General features: G+C 48.6%; 7 protein-coding genes across 8 annotated transcripts; 4 read left to right on the top strand and 3 right to left on the bottom strand.

Annotated features, from left to right (window-relative positions):
* Positions 1-231: 231 nt before the first annotated feature.
* LOC131208897 (myosin regulatory light chain sqh) lies at positions 232-1,873 on the top strand. Of its 2 annotated transcripts, none has more exons than XM_058201829.1 (2): positions 232-320; positions 748-1,873. In XM_058201829.1, the coding sequence occupies exon 2, from the start codon at positions 846-848 to the stop codon at positions 1,368-1,370; it is 525 nt and encodes a 174-aa protein (XP_058057812.1). In that variant the 5' UTR covers positions 232-320; positions 748-845; the 3' UTR covers positions 1,371-1,873. The 2 variants fall into 2 exon arrangements, with proteins under 2 accessions (XP_058057812.1, XP_058057814.1); XM_058201831.1 differs by lacking the exon at positions 232-320 and adding an exon at positions 468-593.
* A 223-nt stretch (positions 1,874-2,096) lies between these two features.
* LOC131212660 (protein D2-like) lies at positions 2,097-2,969 on the top strand. Its single transcript, XM_058206602.1, has one exon. It carries the CDS (start codon positions 2,158-2,160, stop codon positions 2,779-2,781), a length of 624 nt encoding a protein of 207 aa, XP_058062585.1. The 5' UTR covers positions 2,097-2,157; the 3' UTR covers positions 2,782-2,969.
* Positions 2,970-3,895: 926 nt separating this feature from the next.
* On the bottom strand, positions 3,896-5,518 carry LOC131208661 (actin-related protein 2/3 complex subunit 1A-A). Its single transcript, XM_058201472.1, has 2 exons — positions 5,161-5,518; positions 3,896-5,085 (listed from the first exon to the last, which is right to left on the bottom strand). The coding sequence occupies exons 1-2, from the start codon at positions 5,231-5,233 to the stop codon at positions 4,037-4,039; spliced, it is 1,122 nt and encodes a 373-aa protein (XP_058057455.1). The 5' UTR covers positions 5,234-5,518; the 3' UTR covers positions 3,896-4,036.
* Positions 5,519-5,899: 381 nt separating this feature from the next.
* LOC131208636 (carnitine O-palmitoyltransferase 2, mitochondrial) lies at positions 5,900-8,400 on the top strand. Its single transcript, XM_058201442.1, has 2 exons — positions 5,900-6,955; positions 7,023-8,400. The coding sequence occupies exons 1-2, from the start codon at positions 6,172-6,174 to the stop codon at positions 8,243-8,245; spliced, it is 2,007 nt and encodes a 668-aa protein (XP_058057425.1). The 5' UTR covers positions 5,900-6,171; the 3' UTR covers positions 8,246-8,400.
* Positions 8,401-8,569: 169 nt separating this feature from the next.
* Positions 8,570-17,154, bottom strand: LOC131207751 (brefeldin A-inhibited guanine nucleotide-exchange protein 2). The gene is given in 4 exon segments (XM_058200377.1): positions 8,570-10,258; positions 10,328-15,465; positions 15,468-15,485; positions 16,935-17,154. Coding segments are annotated over 4 exon segments (5,574 nt in total). The 3' UTR covers positions 8,570-10,060.
* Positions 17,155-18,128: 974 nt separating this feature from the next.
* On the top strand, positions 18,129-19,142 carry LOC131212029 (uncharacterized). The gene is made up of 2 exons (XM_058205748.1): positions 18,129-18,287; positions 18,360-19,142. Exons 1-2 carry the CDS (start codon positions 18,221-18,223, stop codon positions 18,734-18,736), a joined length of 444 nt encoding a protein of 147 aa, XP_058061731.1. The 5' UTR covers positions 18,129-18,220; the 3' UTR covers positions 18,737-19,142.
* LOC131212028 (cysteine sulfinic acid decarboxylase) lies at positions 19,137-25,133 on the bottom strand. The gene is made up of 4 exons (XM_058205747.1): positions 24,255-25,133; positions 21,841-21,997; positions 21,546-21,756; positions 19,137-20,070 (listed from the first exon to the last, which is right to left on the bottom strand). Exons 1-4 carry the CDS (start codon positions 24,960-24,962, stop codon positions 19,470-19,472), a joined length of 1,677 nt encoding a protein of 558 aa, XP_058061730.1. The 5' UTR covers positions 24,963-25,133; the 3' UTR covers positions 19,137-19,469.
* Positions 25,134-25,816: the final 683 nt, after the last annotated feature.

Here is a 25,816-nt window from a genome sequence, read left to right as displayed (position 1 = left end):
GGGTGACTCAAAAAGACAATGAGAAACTGATTGTTCATCATTAATTTGAATAAAATATTGCACTACGGTGCGCCACAAACCATGCATTTTAGTTGCAGAGAACGTACGCAAACGGAATTTTAACTTGGTTTTACTATAAACAGCTAAACTAGCCACTTTCTAAACTGTTCGATTTCGTATGGTTTGCAAACGTCATTTTACCCAGCTCGATGACAGAGTGATAAAACTGTAGTTTTTGCCTGCTGCGAATGTTTCCAGTCAGTGGCGAGTGTTGTTGTTAGAACATCTGGTTTTACGTTTTACGTCTTGCTACGCGCAATGTAAGTAAATCTTGTTTAATTTTTCCATTGCACGTGGGTCAGTGGGCAAATATTATCGGTCTAGACATCATTTTGTCTTCGCCAACGAGGTAGGTAGCCGTTTATGGAATTGTCTCGGACGAAGTTCACCTTGCGTAAGTGACTCATCCATTTCCACCATCACAGTCATCTGGAAATGAGGGTATCGGTAGCTCTGGACAAAAGACAAAGAGGGGGTAGCTTTTTCTGTTGGGTTTGTAAAGTCCTTGGCAAACCGCAGCTGTACATTTACAGGTATTGTAAGGAATTATGGCTGCTGAACTGTGTGTTTTTAAATGTTTTAATGTGCACTCGCAGTGAAAAGATTCTGATGCATTTCATTGAGAGCCTCCAACTATTCCAGAAATAATTTTAAGTCTACCACGTTCCCTTCTCTTACCACATCAAGTTTCGGACTGCAATTCGGATCATCATCAGCTGCACAGTCGTCTCTAAAGTCTCGAATAGTTTTGTTTGTGTACCGAAAACTCTGTAACCAGCGAAAGGATGTCGTCGCGCAAGACTGCCGGACGTCGCAGCACGACGAAGAAGCGTGCCCAACGCGCCACCTCTAATGTGTTCGCCATGTTCGATAAGGCACAGATCGCCGAATTCAAAGAAGCGTTTAACATGATTGATCAAAACCGGGACGGGTTCATCGAAAAGGACGACCTGCACGATATGCTAGCTTCGCTGGGCAAAAACCCGACGGAAGAATTCCTGGACGGCATGATGAATGAGGCACCGGGACCGATCAACTTTACGATGTTTCTTACCCTTTTCGGCGAGCGTCTGCAGGGAACGGATCCCGAGGAGGTAATCAAGAACGCATTCGGTTGTTTCGACGAGGAGAACAGTGGCGTCATGCACGAGGACAGACTGCGCGAGCTGCTGACCACTATGGGTGACCGATTCTCCGACGATGACGTGGACGAAATGTTCCGCGAAGCACCGATCAAGAACGGCTTGTTTGACTATATCGAATTCACCAGAATCCTGAAGCACGGCGCAAAGGACATGGACGAACAGTAACTCCTTTTCATGCACGTTATAAGCTTAATAAGTTATCATGAAATTGATCGAATGTAAGAAACTCTGAATCGAAATTTAGATTTTTAACATTGTTCGACCGTAAACAAATCACAAGAAGGACAATTGCCAAACTTTAGAGGTCAGTTCAATTGAGGAGACAGCAACCACACAAGTGCCAGGTCTGTTTTGCAACACGGAGAGATTCGTAAATCTTGAAACAGTATACACGTATCGTAGCAGTATTAAAAAGCATCTTCCATATTCCAATTGGTTTCCAGAGTTTTAAATATTCGTTAAATTATCAAAACTAGTTGAAATACGGCCAACAAGGCGCCGCTACAGAATCAGATACTTACGAAGGCAAATAGAATGGTAACGTTCGTCTTGCATGTTCTTAAAGTTATCTTTTATTTGAAACATATCTGCTTTTATCGACCTTTTTATATGCACTTTGTTTTTTTCTATCTATTTTATTCCATGTAAAATAAAAGTATCGAAAATTGAAAAAAAAACAACATAATTTTATCCTACGTCTATGTTTTGTCACAGAAAACGAAAACAGTTTCGTTTTCTTTGTTCTATTTTCCAACATTCTTATTCGTTGTATTACTAACGAATGAGCAAACGAGCCGTTAAACAGATTATCCGAACAAATTGAAAATATAATTTTGTTTATTCGTAAATTGGACTTTGCTCCTTGTTATCCGGCCGGCAGAGCAACAAATTTCGAGCACTTTCGGTTCGCGGCGATTAGTCGAGCCCCATTTTGCAAACGTCGCACAAAACAATGTGGCTTCAGTCGCGCTCAGTCGTACTCGCACGCCCTCTGCTCGCAACCTCAATCCGTTTATTCAGCTCTGCCATTGTGAAAAACATGGAGAAGCATGAAGTGGTTCCCGATGTAATTCCGGTGGCTCCGGCCGCAGTGGCCAAAGTCTCCTACCCCAGCGGAGCCGTCGTCGAAGAGGGCAATGTTCTGACACCGACGCAGGTTAAGGACATTCCGAAGGTTGAGTGGAATGCGGAGGCCAACGCGCTATACACACTCTGTATGACCGATCCGGATGCCCCGAGCCGCAAGGAACCAAAGTTCCGCGAATGGCACCATTGGCTGGTCGGCAATATTCCTGGCAATGACATTGCCAAGGGGGAAACCCTTTCGGCGTATATTGGATCGGGGCCGCCGCCCGGCACTGGACTTCATCGATACGTGTTTTTGGTGTACAAACAGAACGGCAAGCTAACGTTCGACGAACTCCGGCTGCCTGAAACTAGCGGCGAAAATCGCGGCGGATTCGCCATTCGGAAGTTTGCTGAGAAGTACAAGCTGGGTAACCCGGTTGCCGGGAACTTGTACCAGGCGGAATATGATGATTACGTGCCTTTGCTCTACAAGCAGCTTGGTGGATAAAGAAAAATGCATTTAATGGTTTAATGGAACAATTTATTCCGCTCATAGCGCGACCTTCGCAAAGCGTTACGCGTGAAATTGGTAGAAGTTGCTAGAAGCATAAATCAAAATGTGAAAAAAAACAAAAAGGGTAAAAATAAACTCCACTGATAAACCGCTACCTATCTTCGCAGTATGTCATAACTCTCCCGCTGTTCCGCTGAATGCAGCGCTGAAAATTGCCTCTGGTGGTGCGAGCTTGAACTGCTGCTGCCCAGATTGGAAATACACTTGCTATTGCTCAAAATCTCTGATAACAACCTGCTTACTAGGATTCCGCGAACGAAAGTTGATCAAAAACTACACGTTGTTGCTGCACGAGCAGAACGGGCGCGACCAAACAAAAAACATTACCAATTAAGTAACGCGCGGCCTCCCGCGAAAGAACGAAATATTGCGAAACGTACAACGTGCGACCGATCGGGGAAAAGAGAGAAACATTGTGAACCGATCGACACCGGACAGTTGATGGCCCAAATAAAAATTTGCTTGGATAGGCCCAACGTCTAGGCGTCGAAAGGTAGGGCTCGCATCAAAAACATTTCCAAACCCGATCGTCGGAACGCACTGAGAACCGAGCGTAGAAAAAACTGTAAACAGCAACCGGTGCATTAAAACGAGTGAACGAGACCGGCAATCGTGGAAGCGTTCGCGATGCTGACGCAGCAGTGACCAAATGTTCCAATTTCCATAAGACCCATGCACTTCGAATTAGTATATAAGCTGCTCGATTAATTACAATAAACCAGAATCAATTTGCGACTAGAACCGAACGGACTTGGTGTTTCACTTTTTCCGCTCCTAGACTAGAAACAGTTGGTCCTCAACCTGGGTTCTCTGCCCCCCCGATAGAAAGGTCAAGAGATCCACTCTCCCCTCCCTGGAATAGGCTTCCGAAAGCGAGAAGCAAACTAACCAGAGAGGTAATAGAGAGTCGGTGATCGAGACCATTGCCTCGGGCAGAGACCCTTCTTTTTCTGTTGCCGGCACCACCTGCAAGCTAGGAGGTCCCTTCCTTCGCGGGGGCCTGTTTGCGAGAGGTGTCCGAAGCAACACACGTTGTTAGGTTTGAGGAATGAATTGTTTATTTCCAATAACATTGCGCGCGCGCAGACTATTGCGTGAGAAATAGAATCAAATGCGTGCAGTCCACGTTCCCGGGCAGAGTAAAGTAGAACCCTCGCAAGACCCCGGAAGGGAGTGGAGAGCTATCTTTTTAAAGCTTCAATCCCTGCATGGATCTGGTCAGCGTGTCGATGTCCCAAATGACCAACTGACCATCCAGTCCCGACGTGCTGATCTTCTGTACGTTTCCCTTCTCGCCACTGTACAGGCAAACGCAGCTGATGGCGTTCTGGTGAATCGATTCCAGACTGGTGTCAGAGTTTTCCGTGCGCAGGTTACGATCCAGTGATTGGAAGATACGCATCGCTGAGATACCGCCCTGTTCCTTCTTTGTCGACTGGTCCAGTTTGGCAGCTAGCACAATCTTTGCGTCGCTCACGGTATAGATCAACGGGACGCAGCTGTGGCCCGCCACAAGTATCGATTGGGGCGAAATCCATTCACAGCACAGAAACGGGAGAAATTCGGTTTTCTGTTTCACCACGGCCCCGCCACCGTTGGCAGTAGCGACGTTGATGGCGCTGTCGTGTCCGACCCAGCAAATCCGATTGCCATCGGCGGAAAAACTCACACTGTGCACCCAGCCGCCACCGCTGCTCGAGTTCTTAAACTCAGCCAGAATCTGACCGAGCGGCTTCTTCGGTCCCCATGCGGTCGGTTCCGGGTGCTGCTCGATGTCCTTGATAAATGCCGAGAACACGCGTACCTTGTAGTCAGTGGAGCCGGCCACAAGCAGCACGTTGTTTGGATGCCAGTCTAGCGAGGTAACCGTCGAGCGGATCGGTTTTTTGATGTGCTTCGAAACCCACCAATCGTTCTCGGACTCGAAGTAGCACACCGAGATCAGCCGGGCTCCGGAACCGACCGCAAACTTGTTCTCCAGCGGCGACCAGCGCACGCAGGTGGCTGCACGGTTGATGCGCAACAATACAAGGGTCGGCTTCCATTTGCCATCGTCACCCTGCGTCCAGACGTATGCGTTCCGATCTACGGCACAGGTCACGATGCGATTCGTATTCGGTGCCCAATCGATACCCATAACACGCAGATCGTGCTGATTCAGCACCGTCCATAGTTTCCATTCGGCGCCGTCGCGTTTGTAGATATGCACCTCGTGGTTGTTCGGTGAGATGGCAATTTCTAGAAAACATAAGTTAGGGAAACGCCATAAGATCAACGATCGATGAGAAGGATCCTCAGGGGCATCACACTTACGCGTCCGATCCTTGTTCCAGGCATGGCAAGTGATCGGGCTAACGGTTCCCCCAAACGTGTGTCTCTCGGTCATGACGTCCTGCGTTCAGTAGTACGATTATTTCTTCCAACGAGTTGGTGAATCACGCAAACCAAGGACCGGACTTTAGCTACGGTAACGCACACCCTTGGGGAATCCAAAGAACGGGTGCTAACTTATTTCGGCGACTCACCACGAAGGATTTATTTGTGCAAAAACAAGTAAAGTGAAAGCACTACCGTAAAAACCGATAAAATTCGCGGACTCTGGTCCGTCTACACGAATTTTATCCAAAAATGCCGACGGAAGCCGAAACGATGAATGCAAAGTGATTCACAACTTGGGGCGTAGCGATGTTGACAACTCAAACGTCACTCTCTCATCACCTGCGGAAGTGATGCCAATCGGCAATAGATTTCTTGATTTTGAACCAAGCTTAAATGCCCCATTATGTTCCTACCATTTACTGACACGGCTTTAAATTGATAACTTAAGAAAAACGAAGAACATATAAAAGAATTTGATGATGTTATTTAGTAATCTTGCTCATACATTTTCACTACGAATCCCCCCTAATGTTCCATGTATGTCACATTGTGTGCGTTTGTTGTTTATATTTCAATCAGCTGGACAGCAGCTTATTTTGCTTTGGTGGCAAAACAGTAGGGGCTGATCGTACAAATTGTTATCGAAATTGGAGGGCCCATTTCATTCGTCCGCGATGCACAACCTTCCTAATCTGCTTGTGTCTTACCACGTCTGATAAGATTATTCGTACGACGACTGTAAGACAAACTTCGAGTTCTTTTCGGTGGAGCCCACTCACTCTCTCTTTTGGGGAGAAACGAACCTGCGGTTGAACTTTGAGCCCTCCAAACGGCAGTATTCACAATCGATTTAATTCACTGTCACAGTGCGCTAATTTAGTCTTCCATCGGTGCCTTGTGCTTTTGCCCCAACAGCCATTCCCTAGGTAAAAATTGTGCAAAAAAATGTTGCGAATTCCGAAAGTTCACTGGTCGCCAGTGGGGAATATGGTCACACGAAACAGCTCTACCTCAGCCGTACGATCGACCAGCGGTGATGAGTATCAGTATCTGCAGCGATCGAAGATACCCATGCTGCACTTTCAGCCCTCGTTGCCCCGGTTACCTATTCCGTTGCTCCCGAAAACCTGCGAACGATATCTGGCCGCTCAGCAACCGTTGCTGGCCGATGATGCGTTCGAACGCACCCAAAAGGCCGTCGAGCAATTCAAAGAAGAGGACGGTCCCAAGCTGCAGACACTACTGAAGGAATTTGATGCCCAAAACAAACACACCAGTTACATCTCGGAACCGTGGTTCGACATGTATCTGCGCGACCGCGCCCCACTACCGCTCAATTATAACCCACTTCTGATGATGAATCCGGATCCGCGGCCTGAGTACAACGAGCAGCTACTGCGGACGACTAATTTGCTCGTTAGTTCCTTGCGTTTTATGCGCTCTCTACGGGCCCGCTATCTTGAGCCGGAAGTGTTCCACTTGAACCCGGCCAAAAGTGATACGGCCACATTCCGTACCGTTACGTCGATGATTCCCTCGTTCCTGTCCACCTATGTGGCGTACACGTTCAAAGCTTTCCCGCTCGATATGAGCCAATATCAGGGACTGTTCGGTGGAACGCGGATACCGGAGCAGGGCAAGGACCGTATCTATCGCAACGAAACTTCCCGTCATGTACTCGTCCTGCGTAGAGGAAATATGTATGCCGTAGACGTGCTTGATGAGGCAGGTAAGCGGCGCGATCTTCCACTGTCGCTATCCTCTTCCCGTCGTTTAATCCTGATTTTGTCACTTAGGAAATATCGAACAACCGGCCACACTAGTGACTCGCCTCGAACGGGTTCTCAACGACCAACGATCGCTGGCTGCGGATCCTCTCGGATTGCTGACCACTGAAAATAGAGACACTTGGGCGAAGGCCAGAAACCACTTGGCGCAGTTGACCGGAAACGCCAAATCTCTCGAGCTCGTCGATTCCGCCTTGTTCTGTCTATGTCTGGACGAATCGTCGACCGATCCAGTGAACCCAATACCGGCGATAAGGGACTTTCTCTTTGGCGATGGCACCAACCGGTGGTTCGATAAATCATTTTCGCTGATCGTAGCCAAGGACGGTACGGCCGGTATCAACTTCGAGCACTCGTGGGGTGACGGTGTCGCGGTCTTGCGTTACTTTCAAGAGATTTTTAAGGAAACGACCAAAGCCCCGTTTGTGCATCCTGGTCAGAAGCGAGGTCCGACTCAAGGCACCCAGGATGGAGTATTTCCGATCGAGTTCACCGTTGACGAAACGGTTCGGAATGCCCTAAGAGTAGCGGAAAACAATCATAACGCGGTCATCGATTCGCTGGACATGAACTTTATGAAGTATGAGGGCATGAACAAGGGTTTCTGCAAGCAGCAGCGCATCAGCCCCGACTCGGTAATGCAGCTGGGCTTTCAGCTTGCATTCTACAAGCAGCACGGCAAGTTCGTCGGAACGTACGAATCGTGCAGTACGGCTGCGTTCCGGCACGGCCGAACGGAAACGATGCGGCCGTGTACGGCGGCAACGAAGGAGTTTTGCTTGGAGGTCGAACGGAAAACGGGAGAGCGGAAGACTGCGGCTGAGCTACGAGAAATCCTGAACCGCTGCTCGACAGTTCACGGGCAACTCACGAAGGAGGCAGCGATGGGTCAGGGTTTCGATCGTCATCTGTTTGGGCTGCGGCATACGGCCCAGCAAAATGGCCTCCCGGTGCCGGCCCTGTACGAAGATCCGGCTTACGCTGCAATCAACCATAACATACTGTCGACCAGCACGCTCTCGTCACCAGCTCTGCTGGCCGGAGGATTTGGACCAGTGGTACGCGATGGTTACGGGATTGGGTACAACATTCAAGACGGGTATCTGGGAAGTGTCGTCTCAAGCTACAAACCGCATCGGAACGGGCGTGAGTTTGTCGATTGTTTGCGGGAAGCGTACGAAGACATTGCCAAGGTTCTCAAGGCTACTGGTCCACCTTCAAAGGACAAGTGAATCGGGGTTCGATACGATCGGTGCCTTGCCAGCTTTCGTTTGCTATCCTGAAAGTATGCTTTTAGAAAATCCTTCCCTCGAGTGGTGTTGGCAGCGTGCTCATAGAACGTTTCATTGTATCATCCCATAACTGAAAAATGTAAAAAATAAAGATCGTGGCGATTGGTTCCGGTCCACGCGTTGTTTGCTAGTTTCATAAAACCGCGTGGCATTTGTTGTTCAATTTGAAAGAATACCTTAGCTGGAAGCAACCAAGCTGCGCTTCTACTTGGAATTGTTTGATTTTTTTTAATCGTTTGCGAATGATTCATTTATATATACTGTATATTCTCTGCCAGTAGTAATTACGTTAGATAACAAATTATTAATTTATCACCATGTCTCCCTTTTCGTCTCGTGCTGAGATCGGCCACATACGCACGAGTTCTACGTATCATCCTCTATTTTCGCGTCTCTTCGTAACTAAGCAACCAACACAACCGTGCCATTTTAGGTGTGCTACAATGCTACAAACGTGGCAATAGTAACACAAAGGTGTTGCGAAACAATCTTTTCACCTAAATGTTTATTTACTGTTAGTTTTTGATTTGCATTTCTACGCACTTGAAGGTTTTTCGCCAGTCGCTGGCATCGTGTACACGGGAGAGCTCATGCTCCGTTGAATCTAAGGTTAATATTGCCACATAGTCGTCGTCCGAAACCCCAGCGCCCGTTCAAAAGGGGTTGGTCCTGTGCCTGACGTGATTCTCTCTAAACCGTGTTTTATTCCATACATTTTGGTTTAATTTTGCTAGTTTGTTTTTTTTATTTGATGACTACCGACCGATGTGTGGAATTCTCGCAACAATGTTATTTTTATCATACACGTGGAGCCATAGCCATGTGTGTTTTCGTACAACCACACGCAAGATCCTGCGCCATTGGCACAGTTTTACGCTAGAGGATGGGATTGAGTTTCTTCGAAGCAACACGCGTCTGTACACAGTAAATGTGTTGAATTATTACTCTCGCTATTGCGCTATTTACAGAGTATAATTTTCATCCTTCAAACTCTTTTCAATGATATCTCGTCGGGTCAGACATGGATAAAACAAGGACAACCTAATCTTACGCGAAATAGAGGGCTATAGACACGGAATGGTGCGAAAAGGAACCATTTAATGGTGTAAACAGTAGTGGACAAAGAAGGTACACAAATCCTGGCGGTTTGCCAGTTTCGATAAAATGGTTGAATTTTTAAACCCCGAAAAGGCCTCCGAAGGGACAGTATGAAATGCCCGAGGAAGAAATCTAACGCCAGGTCCTACGCCGGCCTACCCGCAAGGGACTAAAAAGCCTCCATAATGACGGCGTTCTCTGCCGCTCAAACTACGACTTCCGGTTCTTCTTCCACAACAGTCGACCTCCACGCTCAACACCAGCACTACTTCTGCCCGCGGGGAAAATGGTAGTTCCATCACAGTAGGCGCCAACGATGGGCGAAGATTGACGCGAGAGGTTGGCGCGCTCGTCGTTACTATTATTGCTAGTGCTAGAGGTAGTGTATGCAACACCTCGCGACGTATGTGTTCTACTAACCGCGGTCGGTCCATGTTGCAGGTTTACACCGTTTTGCTGTCGTTCGGTCGAAATGGTGCAGCAACGATGAGAGGCGTTAGCGGGCCGCTGATGTTGTCCCATTGCCAATGTTCGCCAGTGACACTGGCATGAGTGCATCACCGACGGATGAGAACTGTTAGCATACCGGTACATCGCCATTGCTGCCGGTGGCATAGCACTAGGGGGTTGCTGGGATAGTGAATCGTTGCGCCGATACTAGGTGGCTGTAAGGGAACCCGTGGTACCAGCGGAAGCAGCAGCCGCAGCAGAACCGCCTTGAGTGGCACTCGAGATTCCAAACACCGGACTGATGCGCAGAAAAACGCGCCGAAGTACGGTTCGCAGTTCCGGTTTCAGGTCGACGCAGGTTAAATCGCACAGAAACACATAGTAACTGGCAATGTGAGCGGCAAACTGTGCAGGGGAACGAAAGAATGTGTAAAAAAATGTCTTTCCCGATGGCAACGTATCTCCGATCCTTACCCTTGCGTCCGGCATCTTCAGTAGACGTGTCATCACCAGCAGTAACAGCGAGGTCCACGCATCGCGATGCGGCTCACTGGCCAACGAAAGAAAGTAATCCAGCGCCTCGGTACACACCGCGATCAGTTGCTGCTCGATGTCTTCCCAGTCGCGCCGTCGGTTTTCATCACAGTACATTTTGAACAGTATCCGCAGGACGCACGCAAGAGACTGAGTTTCCTGTTTCAACAAATTCGGCCTCAGCGAACCCTTGAAGCCCGCCTTCCACAGCACCGTCCGCTGGTCGTTGTTTGAGTTGAACTGCTTCGCAAATCGATGGCTCTGCAGCAAACAGTCAACCAGTTGCAACAGGTGCGGGGTGTTTAGATAGCTGTACATTCCCTGCTCCTCTCGCTGGCACTCCAACTCAACGCTCGATAATGAGTGGCGGTAGTTTGTGGTGTGACCATTGCCGTTGTAATGGTTGTGGTGTGTTGGAACGGACGCTGACGTGAGTTCGGCCGTGGCCAGTGCCAACGTTTCGGCGTCTTCTTTCCGCGAGGTCGCCGGAAAGAAAACGATGTTGTCGATCGTTTGGATCAGCTCAAGCTGCACGACACACTTGATTAGCAAGTTAGAGAACAGCACCGACGTGCTCGTGATCCCACCGCCACCGGATGGCGGTTCGTTTGGTCCAGATCCCGAATGATCACCGCCCGGACCATGCATCGTGTGCTGTGAGCCACTGCGCTTCAGAATACCGTGCCGTGGAAGATCTCCATTTTCGTGCCGGGCTCCGGTCGTTCCGGTTGACGCAGCAGCAATCGATGGCTGTGGCAATGGATCTGGTTTCCACGTCAGCAGCTCGTTCGGTAGCGTACTGTTGAAAATGTCTAACATACACTGGCACGTTTTATCCCACGTATCCTCGCCGAACTTTAGCCCATTCGAGATGACCAAATTTTCCAGACAGTTGGTGCCCGACCGAGCCAACTGTTCGTTGTTCTGCTGCACGCACCAGTGCAGTTGGCAGTACAGATCGGCCAACAGCATCGGCCCGAGGACATCAAAGTACTGGGTGAAAACATCGATGATGGCGTACAGGGCGTGATTGCACGTTGTCGTCATCCATTCCGCTTTTTCCGTTTGATGCTCGGGCAGCTTCATGTTGTCGAAGATGCGGAACAGCACGTTGAACAGGTCGCGCCACCAGTTGGGTCGGTAAGCGTCGCCGTGGGTTTTAACAATCTCAAACAGCACAGTAAGCCCCCGAGTTCGTACGTCCAGCTTACACCGATTGACAACGCACGACAGCGAGAACAGCATCGGGAACCAGCCGCGCACCCAAACTCGATCCTCCTCTGACACGGATACGTCATTCTCCATGCCGGCGTGCTCCGCAAACAGATTGGGCGCATCGTTAACGCACAGCGCACACGTGCGTACCAACCGGATCGCTTCCATGCTCGTGTCGGGAAAGCGCGCGTTGCACGCAAACTCCGACAGGCACTTGACGGCATCCTGGAATGAGTCGATCATGATGTGGAACTGCGTCCGGTACAACTCTGTAATGATCTTGCCCGTGGTGAGGAACGCCAGTTCGACGATCGCCTCATCATGATCACCCGCCGCCAGGTGAAACACGGAAAAAATGTTCTTCCAGCCCGACTTGATGTTGTGGGCCTGCGAGTTGACCATCTGGGCGACGCACCGCACCACCATATCACGAATCGCCGGCGAATTATTCTTCTTCATGATGTGTTCGAACGGGCGCAAGAAGTCCTTCTGGAAGCGGAAGTTCGTAAACTCGCCCTTCTCGATAAACTTCATCGACAGCTGGCGCAGGGAATCGAGTGCGAAGAAGGCTATCTCCTCGTTCGTGTTACAACCGACGGCATTAAAGTGCTCACCTAGAATTTGCCAGATGCGTGACCACTGTAACCGGATACGGCCCATGTTGTAGTACGAAATTTCAACAATCTTCTGCAGCGAGAACATACGGGGCTGCGGGCGCGTCAACTCGTCCAGGGACACCTGGCAGAGCGCTTTCACAAAGTCGACAATCGCGTCTCCGTCTAGTCGTATCGAACCGGTAAAGATACGATCGACCGCAACGACGATGCTCTGGGAGCTCGTTTCGCCGATGTGCTCCTTGGCCGACGGATCCAGTGTGTCACGGTGGGAAGCGGGACCGGAAAGAAACTCAGGTCGCACGCCTGTCCCAATCAATTGCGCTAGCTCGAGATGCGAAATGCACTTTACGATGTCGAGCCAACTTGACCCAAGGTAGTTCCCGTCGGTATGTGCCACCATGATGAGCGTCTTGATGGTGTCGATATTTTTCGCCTTCATTTCGTTGATGGGCGAATTGGCGGTCAGCAGCGTGAAGCGTGCCAACGCCTGTACGTACGCGTCCCGCTCGAGACTCATGTGAAAGATGCACGCAATGCGCACGGCGCATCGAATACCGTCCAGGCACAGGCTGGCGATCTCTGGGTCGTCACAATCTTGCAGACCCACGGAAAATGCTGCCAAGAAAGACGTCCACGCCATTTTGAACATGGGACGAACATGCTCGAGATGCTTGGCCGACGTGAACGAAGCCTTCACATGCGAAACCGACTCCATTAGATTTTTCGCGGTGGTCGAAAGTGATTCCATCTCCAGGTTCCACAACAGCTTACGCTTCTTTTCATTCACAATAATCTGCTTTCCGGAAGGTTTGCTTGCGACCGTGTTCTTCATCTTAATTTCGTGCCCAGCAATCTCATCGTAGATCTGCGATAAATACTCCTCCGGTAGATCCTTGTTATCGCTGATGCCACGGTTCATGCTTATGTACTGTTCCTTCGTCATCTTGTGTTTCACCTGCGGCGAGTGCAGATCGGTCGTCAGCATGATTACCGAAAATGCCAGCACGTATACGGTGTCGGCGCTCGCAAAGAGAGGATTATTTGGGTTGCAATCGCAGTACCGGGAGGCGAACTTTTCCATCAAACGATCGATCTTCTGCGCCTCTCCCGGCAACCGAAATTCCTCTAGAAAGTGGCGCAGCGCGGCCACGATGTCCAACTCGGCAAAGTTCATCGCATCTATGTATGCACACATAACCGCCTTACTCCGTTCGTCATTCTCACCGAGATAGTCGCCAATCTGTGTCTTGTCGAGTCGCTCATCCTCGTGTAACCAGTGGGCCACATCTTCTACGCTCATCCCGAGTAGTCCCCGTTCCTGCAGAAAGCCAATACCTTTCTTCGGCTTTCGGTTGAACATTTCGATCCCCATTTCCATGACTTCTTTGCGCTGCTTGCGCTCCTCTAGCTCGCCTGGTAGATCAAGCACTTCCCGATTGCCACCACCTCCGCCACCGGTTCCGCCCCCACCGCCAGAAGTGTTGGTACTTTCCAGGGAGTTGATGCTAACACTCGAACCTCCATGCGACTTCATCTCCGTTGATGGACTAACGCAACCAGCGGCATCTTTTTGAGTATCGTCCAGCGTCCTACTCACACTCATACTTTGACCCTTTACTACCGTCATCGGTGCCGCAGTCGTCGTTGTCGGAGGATCACCGAGCGAAGTTTGCGAATTGGGATTCACGTACAGGTCTTTGCTCCACTCTACCATACATTTGAGTATCGACACCAAACACTCCAGTCCACGGATACGCATGGATTTTTCTTGATTTACGGAGGTTCCTAACTCCAGTGCCTGCCGCCCTTGCCCAATTTTGGACAGATCGTTCACAAGCCGCTCGAACAGGTTTGCGGCAGAAAAATCACAATCATAGTTGACGTAAATGTCCACTACGCTCTGAGCATCGGCGCAGATGCGGGTCAGTGCTTGAATAACCATCCACTTGTGCTCGAACGAAGAGCTGGGCGCCTCGAGGATGTTGAGAAAGATTTCCTTGAAGAACACTTCGATCTGCTTTTTGAGATGGGTCTTAAAGTTCGACAGCAGTGCCACGAAGATTGAAAGCGAAAGCTCGAACACTTCCGGTACGGCGCTGCCACCATTCTTCGACAGTGCCACGCATAGGTACTGTTTAATGGCCATGATGAACATCTCGTTTGACCGAAACACGGGGCCAGCGTTCTGGAGGATCGACAGCAGTAGATGCAGGGAGAGGATCTTCGAGCGCAGCTCGTGCGACTTCGGATCGGGATGACCGTCGGGAAGCGGTTTCATGGAAAGTTTGCACAGGGCACGGAACACGAGAAATGCATCCTTTTGCAGAATGTGGGTAAATTTTGCCGTTACGATGCTATCGTTTTCACTTGTTACTTCCATGCTCTCTTGCGAAGGAACGCGTGCGATCGATGTTGTGTCCGTAATTCCACCAATTGAAATTCCACCGATACTGGTCGTTTCAATGGCTTCATTATAGCCCACCGGATCCTGGCCGACGACTTGAGAAACATTACTAGCGGCTTGAGCTTGCGCTTGCTCGATAACGTTGTCGATAATCTCTTCCACAATCGCGCGAATCTCATCATAATCCGGATGTTTTTCTTCGGCCACCATCACTTCCGGCTTCGGTGGCGAGGGAGATTCCTCTGCGGTAGTACTACTGCTCGATGGAGTTGCTGGAGCACCTCCGGCACCATTGGGACTAGTCACTGCCATCGCCGTTGCTGCTCCTACAGTTTCGAATGCTTGATTTTCCATTCGCGTGAAAATGACATTCAACATCTGTGTAAGTGTGGCGCGGGCCGTCGTCTGGTTGATGAGGTTTTTGCTCGACAAATAGATGTCGTAGCAAGTTCGCACACCCTGCAGAACCGTTCCCTCGTGCACCTCGACATGCTGCGATGTTACAACAGTCAGTAACGCCTTGATGATCTGCAACTGAACACCCTCGTCCGTCTGAGGGCCCATAAAACAATTGCAGATCGTCGTAACGATCCGATCGATGAGGAATTTGCCCGGGTTTGATGAATCGGGAATGTTGCCCGTCAGATGACCGTAGGCGATAAGCTTCTGTAGACAATCGAGTGCCGTCACAACGATGCGAGGCGTTCGACTCTGGCAAGCCAATTCGAAGGGCAGGAAGTACTTTTCCGCGTTAATAATATTGCCGGAGTCATTTTTCGGCAGCGGTAGTGCCGCTGATGGTACCGGTGCTTCGCCATTCGGTTCCGTATGGCCTGCCTGTTGAGCTCCTCTTTAATATCCTCTGCAAAGTATGAAAAAACGCGATAAGAATTGTGACATATTGAAGCAATAGTCGTCAGCTTATTTGGATGTGAAACCGCCAGCAACCTTTTAAACCAAAACCCCAGTGGTCTTCGATTCGTTTGAAAACGGCCAGAAAAACTTCGTCCATCTAGCAGCCGCCTGAAGGGTGCCGAACACAACACCTTATCCAGGTGAAAAGAGGAACAATCAACGTTCCACCGCGTAGTAGGCTACGCTATCAGTGACGAATGATGACTAAATTACGACCATTTTCTGCCCGCACTTGCCGCTTGCTTGTATCTGTGAGCCATCACCATTTACTCCGTCGTTTTCTGCTCGTATGGTAACGGTTGCACAATCCGTGAACCGTTCTCATGCGTGTGCTCCCAACGAACAGGTAGCTGTTATCAGTGGAAAAATGTATCAGTTTTTCTCTGCCTTCCCTTTCCTGTAAATCAACGGCATATTTTTCAGCTCCTTTTGTCACTGAGTCGAGAAATGTGCAAGGTGTTCCACGTTTGCCCGGAGGGGAGCAATTCAGAGTGCTTTGAAGTGCATCTAAGATCTTTAGGTGTCATCCGGTAATCAAAGTGCACAGTGCATTTCGGAGTTACTCGTCTCATTTGCAACATTGCATGATTTTTTGTGACAGTGATTTTGAAACAGCAAACATTAGTAATCGCCCGTAAAGTATGATAAAAAATTGTCAAAAAGATCTATAAGAAGAAGTGTATATTGAAATAAGGGCAGAGTTCGTATTCAGATTGTGATAAAAGCATAGCACGCAGTCATATAGCAGTCTAGCGCAGGAGCTTGTTCTGATTTCGAACGTTTCGTTTCTTTGAAGCCATTTTTAATAACGGTGCAATTATTTAAAATCTTTACCTTTGACTAAAATGCCGAGTTTATTTAAAAAAGACATTTTGTAAAAACATTCATTACGCGACCTATCACAAATCATCGCTTCGAGTGCAAACTGGTGCTGCTTAAGTGTGTTATTGATTTTTTCTCACTTTACACGTTTGCATTCATTTTTTCAGTCTCAGCCGTAGCATGCTTTCTTTCGTCGATTGAACGCTCACGAGGAACGTGCTCTAAATAAAATTGATAGAAAAAACAACGAACGACCTTAACCGTATTTGCTTGACTGCACGAAGTTTTCGTTAACTGTATCATTTATCCTACTTAACACGCCGGGGCAGGCATAAGCATCAGCAGTGGAGCATCAACATTAGCTAGAATCATGAAATCTTGCGCATAATTTAGGTAATCTTTTCTTGTAGACATTTTGCGCCTAGGAAATAACAAACCTATCACTACGAGGTTTAAAAATATGCTGCTGCTGTAAATTCATGATCCATATCAATGAACTAAAAAATGGTATAAAAGTCAAGCATCCAACACCCTGGCTACGTAGTGCGATGATAGCTGCAGTTCAAACACTTACCAAGTGCCACATCGCAGGCACGTTTCAGCTGAAGATGGTGCGACCGTTTGATGTCTTTGTCGCTGAGGATTTTTTCCAATGCCCTTAAAATAAACATCTCTTTCGTTTTCGTATGCACTCCACTTCTAGTATTGCTTGCACCGCTAGTAACGGTCAGTGTTGCGTTGGTGCCACTGCTGTTTATGTTGTTGCTGTTAACTGCCGTGGCCGCAGTTTGCATAGTTTCTCTTTCAGATGGTTAAGTGATCCTATCCTTCCCACCGAATCGAGAAGGCAACCATGTAGTATGAAATCCTGGCTACCGGTTAACCGTTCTTTGGCTCCTCACAAACCTAATTGAATTGTCCAACGAACTCCTGGAAAACGAATTAGCAGATCCCTAATAATTCTCACTACTAAGTAGTAGTGAAAATAACGTAATCCGGTCGTTTCCAGTCATAGCGGACAATACACGGTAACCGGAAACATCCTCTCCAATGGGCAGCAACCAGCTCGTTTGCACGTAGGTTTGATCACAACTCACACGGATTGTACTATAAACGTTGCTTCGTTAACGCACCCTCATACACACGTAATAAATTTGGTCGTTCTCGACGGCCACGATGAATTGGAAATCTGAGCCAAATGTTGGAACCAGCTGGCTTCGTGAAATGAGGGAGTGACCACAACGAGTCCGCTCAGACACCGCCTACAGGTTTTTTGAACTTGCTTTACAGCTATTTTAGTCGTCAAACAGTACAGCACTTAGTAGCTACGAAAGGTTTGCTATCAGTTCCTTCGGTAGCGAGACAAATTTCGTAGTATTTCACACGAAACACTACGGTGGCAATTTTTCACGAACTTTTTTTCTTTTCACAGACAACTTGATTATGTCAACAGTGACAACTCAATTTAGAACAGCACAAATTAGTACAAGTGACAGCCGTGACTAAAATTAAACTTCGGCTTGCATGCGACGCTGAAATTGCATACAGTTCTCTTGGTCGGGAGGTAAATATAATATTTGGTCTCTAATTATGATAATTATTTTCTCATTCGCTATGGAGCAATTACGAATAACGATGTACAACAACATTTTGGTGCAGCTTATAGTTTAAATGAAGATCTTTAAATGCAAAAGATTGAAAAAGTTAATATTGGATTGTACTAAACAGATTGATAAGCGATGACGTTTCGGTGTCATATTTTTTGCTATTGTTTTAATTTACTATTACTCACAGCAACATTCCTTTTCTGTTCTGCAACAACATCCATCTTTCTGAGGCATTATTCTGAAGCTCCGGAAAATGGCTTCGCAACAATTTCCAAATAATCCACCCACCTACGACCAGGTGATGATGTCGGGAAACAATGGTATGTATTTCGCATTCCGGAGTAGACTGTTCCTGCGGCTACTTGTAAGAGCCACTTATCTTTCACTCTCAGGTGCTGTTCCTGTGACCATTATAACACCTTCGGCACCGGCTACATCAGGTTCATATCCGCGACAGGAGTATGTGCAGGCAACTATCGCTACGCCGGTGGTGGCTCCAATACATGGCGCGATGCCTTACTACGGGACAATGGATGCTAACAAAGTTACCGTTCAAGTTGTCCCTCAAGTTACCCAGCCAGTCCCGGTGCCACAGATCACACAGCAAATTATCGTCGTAAACGGATGCCCTGCTTGCCGGATCGGAATGCTAGAGGACGACTATTCTTGCTTGGGTATATTTTGTGCAATTTTCTTCTTCCCGGTAGGCATTCTGTGTTGCCTGGCCATGCGCAATCGACGTTGCACAAATTGTGGCGCACAGTTTTGAGCAAATTATAGACGACCCTAGAGTACATGTCTCAGATGCGTGAGTTGTGAGTTCTGGAATTGCAATGGCTCTGCATAACACCAGCTTCAATCAGATGCGAGCAAATTACTTTGGCTCGAGAATGACCTGTTGGCTCCTTCCAATGCCAATAGTATGTTAATAGGAATTCAAAAAACGGTATGTGATACACCACCATGAAGAAGTGGAGCGTAACCGAGTGTTAAATCGTAAAACGCCTCTCAACACCTAGTTGATAGGTATACTATTGATATACACGTTTGATAGTTGTTTGTAATCCAGTTTCATGTCATTTTGTATGCCAAATATAAAGTTTATTGTAAAAAACACTTCCCCGGTTCGGTTTGCGCTCTATCAAAGATGTCATCTTCAGATTGAGTTGATTGCAAAATACCCGTACCAGATCATCAAAATGTATTTATACATGCTCATTATACATATAAGTAATATTATCCTGCTTGTGCACAAAACATTTTCGTCCCATACACTACTTTCGATTGGCCACTCATCCATTTCTCACAGATCATGAATTCAAGCCTCTAACTATTCTTCCCTCAAATAGTTCAAATTTAAATCACTTTTATCATTCCTCTTTTTATAAAATTGAATCTTTTCATCTCCCTAACAGCTAGTAACGAATGCTTTAAATAAATACAGCTGTACGCGATAGGGCAAGAAAATAATTTAAGCAACATGCAACAACGCCGAGCCATTTTTACAAATCCTTTCCCAATCGTTCGATTTCATCGATAATGTAGTTCATGTCCGACTTGTCCAGTGAAGAGTTCTGCAGCACGAGCCGGAAGAAGTTCGGCTTGTCGTGGATCGGCTGGTAGGTGATCATCATCGAGCCTTCCTTCATCATCCGCTCCTTTACCTTCGGAGCGACCCTGTGCAGCCGTTCTCGGAAATCGGCCGAATCGCGCGGGACATCTCGCATGCTTGGCGGTATGTACCAGAAGCAAACGTTGGTGCACTCAGGATCTTCGATCACCATCTCGAAGCCCGGCCGCGCCTTAATACTATTGGTAAAGTATTCTGCGTTCTCAAACACCTTATCGATGTGCTGCTCGAAACCACTCGTTCCCTTGGCGCGCCACATGAACCAAAACTTGAGCACATCGGCCCGCCGGCCGCACTGGATGTGCTTGTCGCCAGTATCGTATCGCGTGTCGTAGAACTTATCTTTTTGGAAGAGATACGCCGCGTTCGTCGAATGACACTCGGACAGCAGATTCGCATGGCGAGTTAGCAGCGTTGAGCATTGCTGCGGAGCAGCCAGCAACTTGTGTGGATTCCACGTGACCGAATCGGACCTAGGCATGGATGACGAAAACGAAAAGGTGGTTAGTTCGCGGTTGGTTTGTTGAGGGAAAATTTATGCGGAACATATGACCGTTCTCCTGGTCAAATTTTTTATGGTTTTCATAACAATCGAGCTCCTACAGTTTTGTGTATGATGTCTTTCTTACCAATGCCTGGTCACGCTCAGTTGGTTTTCTGCGCTCTTTGCTTCTTATACCGGCAAAGTGCAAACATATCAAGGATTTTGCCATTTTCACCGCCGCCATTGACATTGGGCTTACATTACGCCGCTTGGGGAAGGAGACACAGTCACTTTCATGTTTAGTGCATAAACCTTTATTTTAGTGCAGGCCTCGCGCACGCCTAGATCGCTAGGCCAATGTCACGGCGCGAGCCATCATGTGTGACGATGCGAATTATTTCCAATTCAGTGGAAAATTACTTCTTGTTCAAATCGGGACCGGAACCGATTGGCCTGATGTCTACCATGGTTCAGTTTTTTTTGCATCAGGAGGTTGGCCAAAGCTAGAATAGAACTGCTTACTGCTCTACCTGCACAAAAGCTACCGTTCGCTACGATAGTTCCTTTCATTTGTCCACCACTCCAGGTTGCACGGTCACGGAAGGTGCGTTCTCGTCCTAATGATCGAGACGCAAGGACACGCCGATAATTGTTGTCACATGCAGAAAACCTACAACTTGAGCAATTATTTCCGATGTAGCTGCAGCCTCAGCCAATCGTTTATGTCGCCGTTCGGTGCACTAAAGAAGTACAAGGTAACGAAATGTCGTCGGAGCACATTAGACACAAAATCTTCATCTTGCCCTCTCTACCTTCGTGTAAGCGATTTCTATCGCCCCGTTGAATGCGTCGGGAGGAATTGCAAGGAGAGAAACAAGATAATGATACTCCGCTAATTGTGGGTGATGATAGAACGATAAAATGCACACACCATGTGCAATCAGCAATCATTAACTGCGATTAAATGGCCCAAAGGTTAGCTACCGCATGTTGCGCGGCTAAAGGCCAAAGAAACTTTTATGGTCCCCGTCGTTGGAAATCGGAACGGCATTAAGTTTTAACGCGATGATCGCGCAACCACGAAGAGTCACGTGAATTAGAATTTAAAAAGTTTCGATGAAAACTCAGCACCATCCCCGGAGCAAGGACACCCGGCGGCTAGTCTTTTTATACTTTTACGGCCTTCAGTTATTTTCGTAAAACACGGAAATATTGCAGTCATTGAACTGAGGTGATCGTACGGTGATCGGCGTGAGAATTTACTGGGTCGCTCGTATTCTCGGCCAACAAAAATATATACCGAAAACCTGTTCCTAGAGTTCTTGCTCCCTGCCCCTGGTAAAACAGAGATCCGCAAACTTGCCAAACAACATAAGGCAAGCAACAATTAATGTTGGTTGGCGGGAAGGCTTCAATCCCCGGCTGCGCATGCCGGAAGTGACCAGCGTGTGAGGTTCAACTTACCTGTCGATGCCTTTCAGAAGCGTGCGGTACTTCTTGGACATTAGCGCACCACCTCCCCAGGCCGCATCGACGTGCATCCAGAGATTGTGCTTCGCGCACAGATCAGCAATCTGGTCCAGCGGGTCGAATGCTCCAATTACGGTAGTCCCCGCCGTGGCCGACACCATGAAAGGCAAAGCCCCTTCCGCTTTGGCGCGCAAGATTTCACTTTCTGTTTTCCGGTGTAGCATAACGAGAACGAGAGGCTGGTGTTAATTTTTCGGTGATTTCAAAGCTGTAGAGGCGCGATAGTTACCCAAATGTTCCGTACGCATTTTGCCAACCGCGTCCGTTTTGATGGCGTACACATTGTCCGACCCGATGCCCATGAACGAGGCGAGCTTCTTGATTGAATAATGTGCATCCTCTGACGTGAAGATCACTAGACGAGGAAGTGCATGCAAGCCTTTGGTCTGCGAATCGGAGTAGAAATAGGTAGGTCATTAAAGAGGGCGATTTTCCTACTCCTTCATTTTCTCGGGGCATTTTATTCTACTTTGTCTCGAGCTGCTCATCGACCTCCAATCAAGGAATCGACAGTGATTGAAAGAATGCACATTGCATCGGAAGTCTACGACAGGTGCAAGCGGCTATGAATATTTACAAATCCATTCTCCAGCGTAGCTGATAGCCCAGACGGCGCAGATCGTGATAACCTTAGGGTGAAATTGATTGCACAATCCGGGGATGCTGGGATCTCTAAACAATCAATCAAATTTCAGGCGGCACCTCGGCTGCCTCGCAATCTCGCAGCGCTTACGTACGATGACAGATTTCCCACCATTAATGCATCGAACGGTCCAGCACAGCACCACGTGTTCACCAGTGCCGCGGATCGGGCCAGCTTTATCTCGTGATTCTTACGATGATCATGCCGCCGATCGCTGTTCTGATCTGACCAATACGCGGATGACTCAATCGCTGCTACGGAACTAATTGTCTGCTAATAGTGATTGCCGTAGGCTTCCCGTCGTAGCAGCGGTAGTCATTAAGTCTAGAAGAATGGAAAGACATGTTTCCACTATGTAGTTCCCTTGTTTCACCAAGTGGCGGTCCGGGGCGGTGTGGTGGGCAACACCGAGTGAAGGTATTCCCAGAGGCAAGTGAATGGAATCTTGTTATCATTAGTAGGAAGCATCTGGCGAGGGAATTTCCTTCAGTTTTCTACCAGGAAGCCGAGAAACACTCACAGGGCTTCACACAGGTGCTGTTTCATTCATTGAAAAAATCTGGAACTTGAGGCGCATCGGGTTCTAGTTCCTACTATCAAAGTGTAGTGCTCAGTTCGATTATTGATCTTTGCTGCTACTTCCTAGGGCTGAACGTAAGATAGAAGAGAAATTGAATATTCATTCGCCACCTTTGATCACGCTAACCGCTATTCTTTATCTCATCTAGGAAAGGAACTGCGATCGGTATGGAGAGTCACTTCCGGACGAAGCTTGTTCGAAGCTGGAAGAGTGCCACAAGCGAAATCGATCATCTGTTTTTTGTGTTTACTCTCTGTAATTTTTAATTTAAGCGATTTCAGGCGCGCAAAACTACAGCACAGCAAAACGGCGATCAGTGGCGCGAATCCATCGGCCCGGGCGCTCTTGAAGCCGTTGCAGTAGCATTGTGATTCGTGATTCACAACTCGTTTTCGGTTGTATCTCTGCCGGGGCCACCGGCTACCGCACCGACCGGGAGACCGAGGGGTTGTGGTTGTTTGAGCACATTCACGCGTGCCCACCGTGTCATGTTCAGGGCCAAAGCCATCATCATGCTGAGCGCGGGCAATGCGCCATTCTGCCGCCGACACGCTGGCTTAAACGCTGGCGCCCGCCCGGAGGAAGTAACACTTCCTTTAACGGTTCATTGGGCCGTGGTGAGCCTCCTTCAGCGAGGCGGCGGCACCGATGCCACCGATCGCTCCATCGTTTAGGAGCTCGGTTTTACGAGTATAATTACGGGTTTTTTTCACGCCACACAATATGCAATTGGGGTATTTTTATTCAAGCAAAATCGGGCGGCCCGTAAAAGTATCCTTGTGAGCCCGATTTTAAGTTCCCAGTCGTCCACCTTCCCTTCACTTTTGCTTCTCCCGCTTTTTGCGCAAACACTTCCGCAAGGGTAGAACGAAGATTAAATATAAATCGGCAACCGATCTAATTCAATTCCGTTCCCCGTTTTTAGTATGTGTCCGTGGCGTGCGGGTACATAATCATCTCTACCCCGGTCTACTACACACATACACAACAGATGTCCGATTTGCACAAAATCGAACGTTTCCGGAGCCGGGCACTCGTTCCCGACACAGTGCAGCCAGGCTTTCGATGTATGAGAACCGTTCAAAATTAGGCGACACCGAATGCACACGTGCGCCGTCGGTAAGCCTTCCTGAAACCTTTGTGCACTTTTTGGTCGCGTTACACGTGTTACACATTTTGTGAAAGTTATTTACCGCCGGGGACTGCCATTTTCTACCGAATTCTTAGTGATTGTGCTTTGCCTTGTTCGAATTCCTTTCCAACCACGCGTGCAATCCAATCACCGTAATGCCCGCGCGCGCGTGGGACTTCGAAATGCACTTAAAACAGGGCTTCAGCTTCAGAATGAAAGTACTCTGGCCAGCACCAGACGTTGTAATTATCAGGTAAGGTTAGGGCCGATCGGAAGCCGCTTACTTACCTTAATGTCGGGCATGAATTTGTGGCGCGCGCAACTAATGGCGTACCCGTTGGCCATCGAACCGCCGGGAGCGAAGATTCCGTCCCCCACGCCACCCGGGTAGCCCACGATGGTGCGCATCTCTCGCAGGACCACCTCCTCCATCAGCACGAACACGGGCGAAACCTCGAACGTGTAGACGCTCGGATTGAGGGCATCGGTGAGCACCTGACCGGCAAATCCGTACGGATCGACGGACGAAAACAGTTGATTCATGAAGTACGGATGTCCGGTCTTGACCGAGTGCCGGATGGTGGCACGCGTCAGATCCAGCAACCGCTCGTGCGTATCCGGTTCGTCCTTGAGCGCCAGATCGAGGGTTCTGCTCAGCTCCTCCGGATCGACCCAGTTCAACACTTTGTTCGCGCGGTCCGTCCCATTGAAGACGGCCGAATTGAGCACCTCGGTGAGGAACGAGGTCAGAAACTGCTGGTGCTGCTCCCGGTTCGGCAGGCTGGCGTACCGCTTGCCCGTGACCTCGTCCTCGTCCTGCGACGGCTTGGTGCGCCACTCCGGCTTTCTCCCTCCGGTCACACCGTGGGCCCCGTTCACAAACAGTTGGATGTCCTCGTCCTCCGACACGCCGGCACTATCCGATCCGCTGGCGTAGGTGGCCGTCTCCTTGTTCACCTCCAACAACCCGACATTGCACACTCCGTTGGCTGGCATGTTGCGGATGTGCGGTGATCGAGCTTCCGGTGGCACCTTTTTAAATTCACTCACAATTTGAGAATGCCAGCAACACTTCCCCGTAGTCGCTTCTAGGAAACTTTGCTTCGAGCAAGACGGCTGCTTCTGGGCTCTAGAATTCTCCTGGAGGTACAGAGAGGCCTGCACACGCTCTGGGTCTCGCTCGTAGCGCTGCGTTCGAAGCGATCGGGTTAAAACTAAACGCTTGCACCCACCGCCACGCGCTCTTATATGTCGTGCCAGGCGCGGGCCCTCCCCCCCCCACCCCCGGAGAACGGCGATCGCGAACGGGGCTGCGGCATCACGCCGTCTCAAGATCATTCTTCGCCGACACGATCGGTGGCGCGCGCGCGAATCGGTGGCGGCGGTGTAGTGAGAACGCGTTTTAGCACCTCTGGCACGCGCATAAGCTGAACTGGTATTGTCGTCGGAAGTAGTGGCACACGCTCGCTCCGAACAATTAAACACGGATGGTTAGCGAACACAAAAAAAAACAAATAAACACTATTGCGAACAGGTTGTACGCGGGGGTTTGATGGTAATTTTGCAACAAATTAACCAGATCGGGCAAAACAAAATTAAACTACATAAAAATGTGTACATATTCATTCTCGAAATCCACGGTGATGTTTGAACCAATCCTAACACTCCAACGTCCTAGTTGCTTCGGTTTGTGTTCCACTGAGAGTCGAAAACGGCATTGTTGCTCAGTAGTAGTTTCAGTACATATTGTCCCATATTGAGCAAACTCAACCAAGATCAAGATCTCGCAAACTTGGAGAAATGCCTACAAGCCATAAAAGAAAGAAATAAAAAAGTTCCTGTAGCCTTGT

The sequence above is a fragment of the Anopheles bellator genome, chromosome 2, assembly GCF_943735745.2.
Source record: "Anopheles bellator chromosome 2, idAnoBellAS_SP24_06.2, whole genome shotgun sequence".
Taxonomy (NCBI): Eukaryota; Metazoa; Arthropoda; class Insecta; order Diptera; family Culicidae; genus Anopheles; species Anopheles bellator.
Note: the sequence above shows the minus strand (reverse complement) of the source record. Positions and strands in the feature narration are given on the sequence as shown.

Coding starts and splice junctions, on each gene's coding strand:
- LOC131212028 (XM_058205747.1), bottom strand. CDS start 24,962: ATGCCAGCCAACGGAGTGTGCAATGTCGGGTTGTTGGAGGTGAACAAG. Junction 21,998..24,254: donor AATTCATGCCCGACATTAAG/GTAAGTAAGCGG, acceptor TCCGATTCGCAG/ACCAAAGGCTTGCATGCACT. Junction 21,757..21,840: donor AATGCGTACGGAACATTTGG/GTAACTATCGCG, acceptor ACCGGAAAACAG/AAAGTGAAATCTTGCGCGCC.
- LOC131208636 (XM_058201442.1), top strand. CDS start 6,172: ATGTTGCGAATTCCGAAAGTTCACTGGTCGCCAGTGGGGAATATGGTC. Junction 6,956..7,022: donor AGACGTGCTTGATGAGGCAG/GTAAGCGGCGCG, acceptor TTTGTCACTTAG/GAAATATCGAACAACCGGCC.
- LOC131208897 (XM_058201829.1), top strand. CDS start 846: ATGTCGTCGCGCAAGACTGCCGGACGTCGCAGCACGACGAAGAAGCGT.
- LOC131212029 (XM_058205748.1), top strand. CDS start 18,221: ATGGCTTCGCAACAATTTCCAAATAATCCACCCACCTACGACCAGGTG. Junction 18,288..18,359: donor GATGATGTCGGGAAACAATG/GTATGTATTTCG, acceptor TTTCACTCTCAG/GTGCTGTTCCTGTGACCATT.
- LOC131208661 (XM_058201472.1), bottom strand. CDS start 5,233: ATGACCGAGAGACACACGTTTGGGGGAACCGTTAGCCCGATCACTTGC. Junction 5,086..5,160: donor CTGGAACAAGGATCGGACGC/GTAAGTGTGATG, acceptor TATGTTTTCTAG/AAATTGCCATCTCACCGAAC.
- LOC131212660 (XM_058206602.1), top strand. CDS start 2,158: ATGTGGCTTCAGTCGCGCTCAGTCGTACTCGCACGCCCTCTGCTCGCA.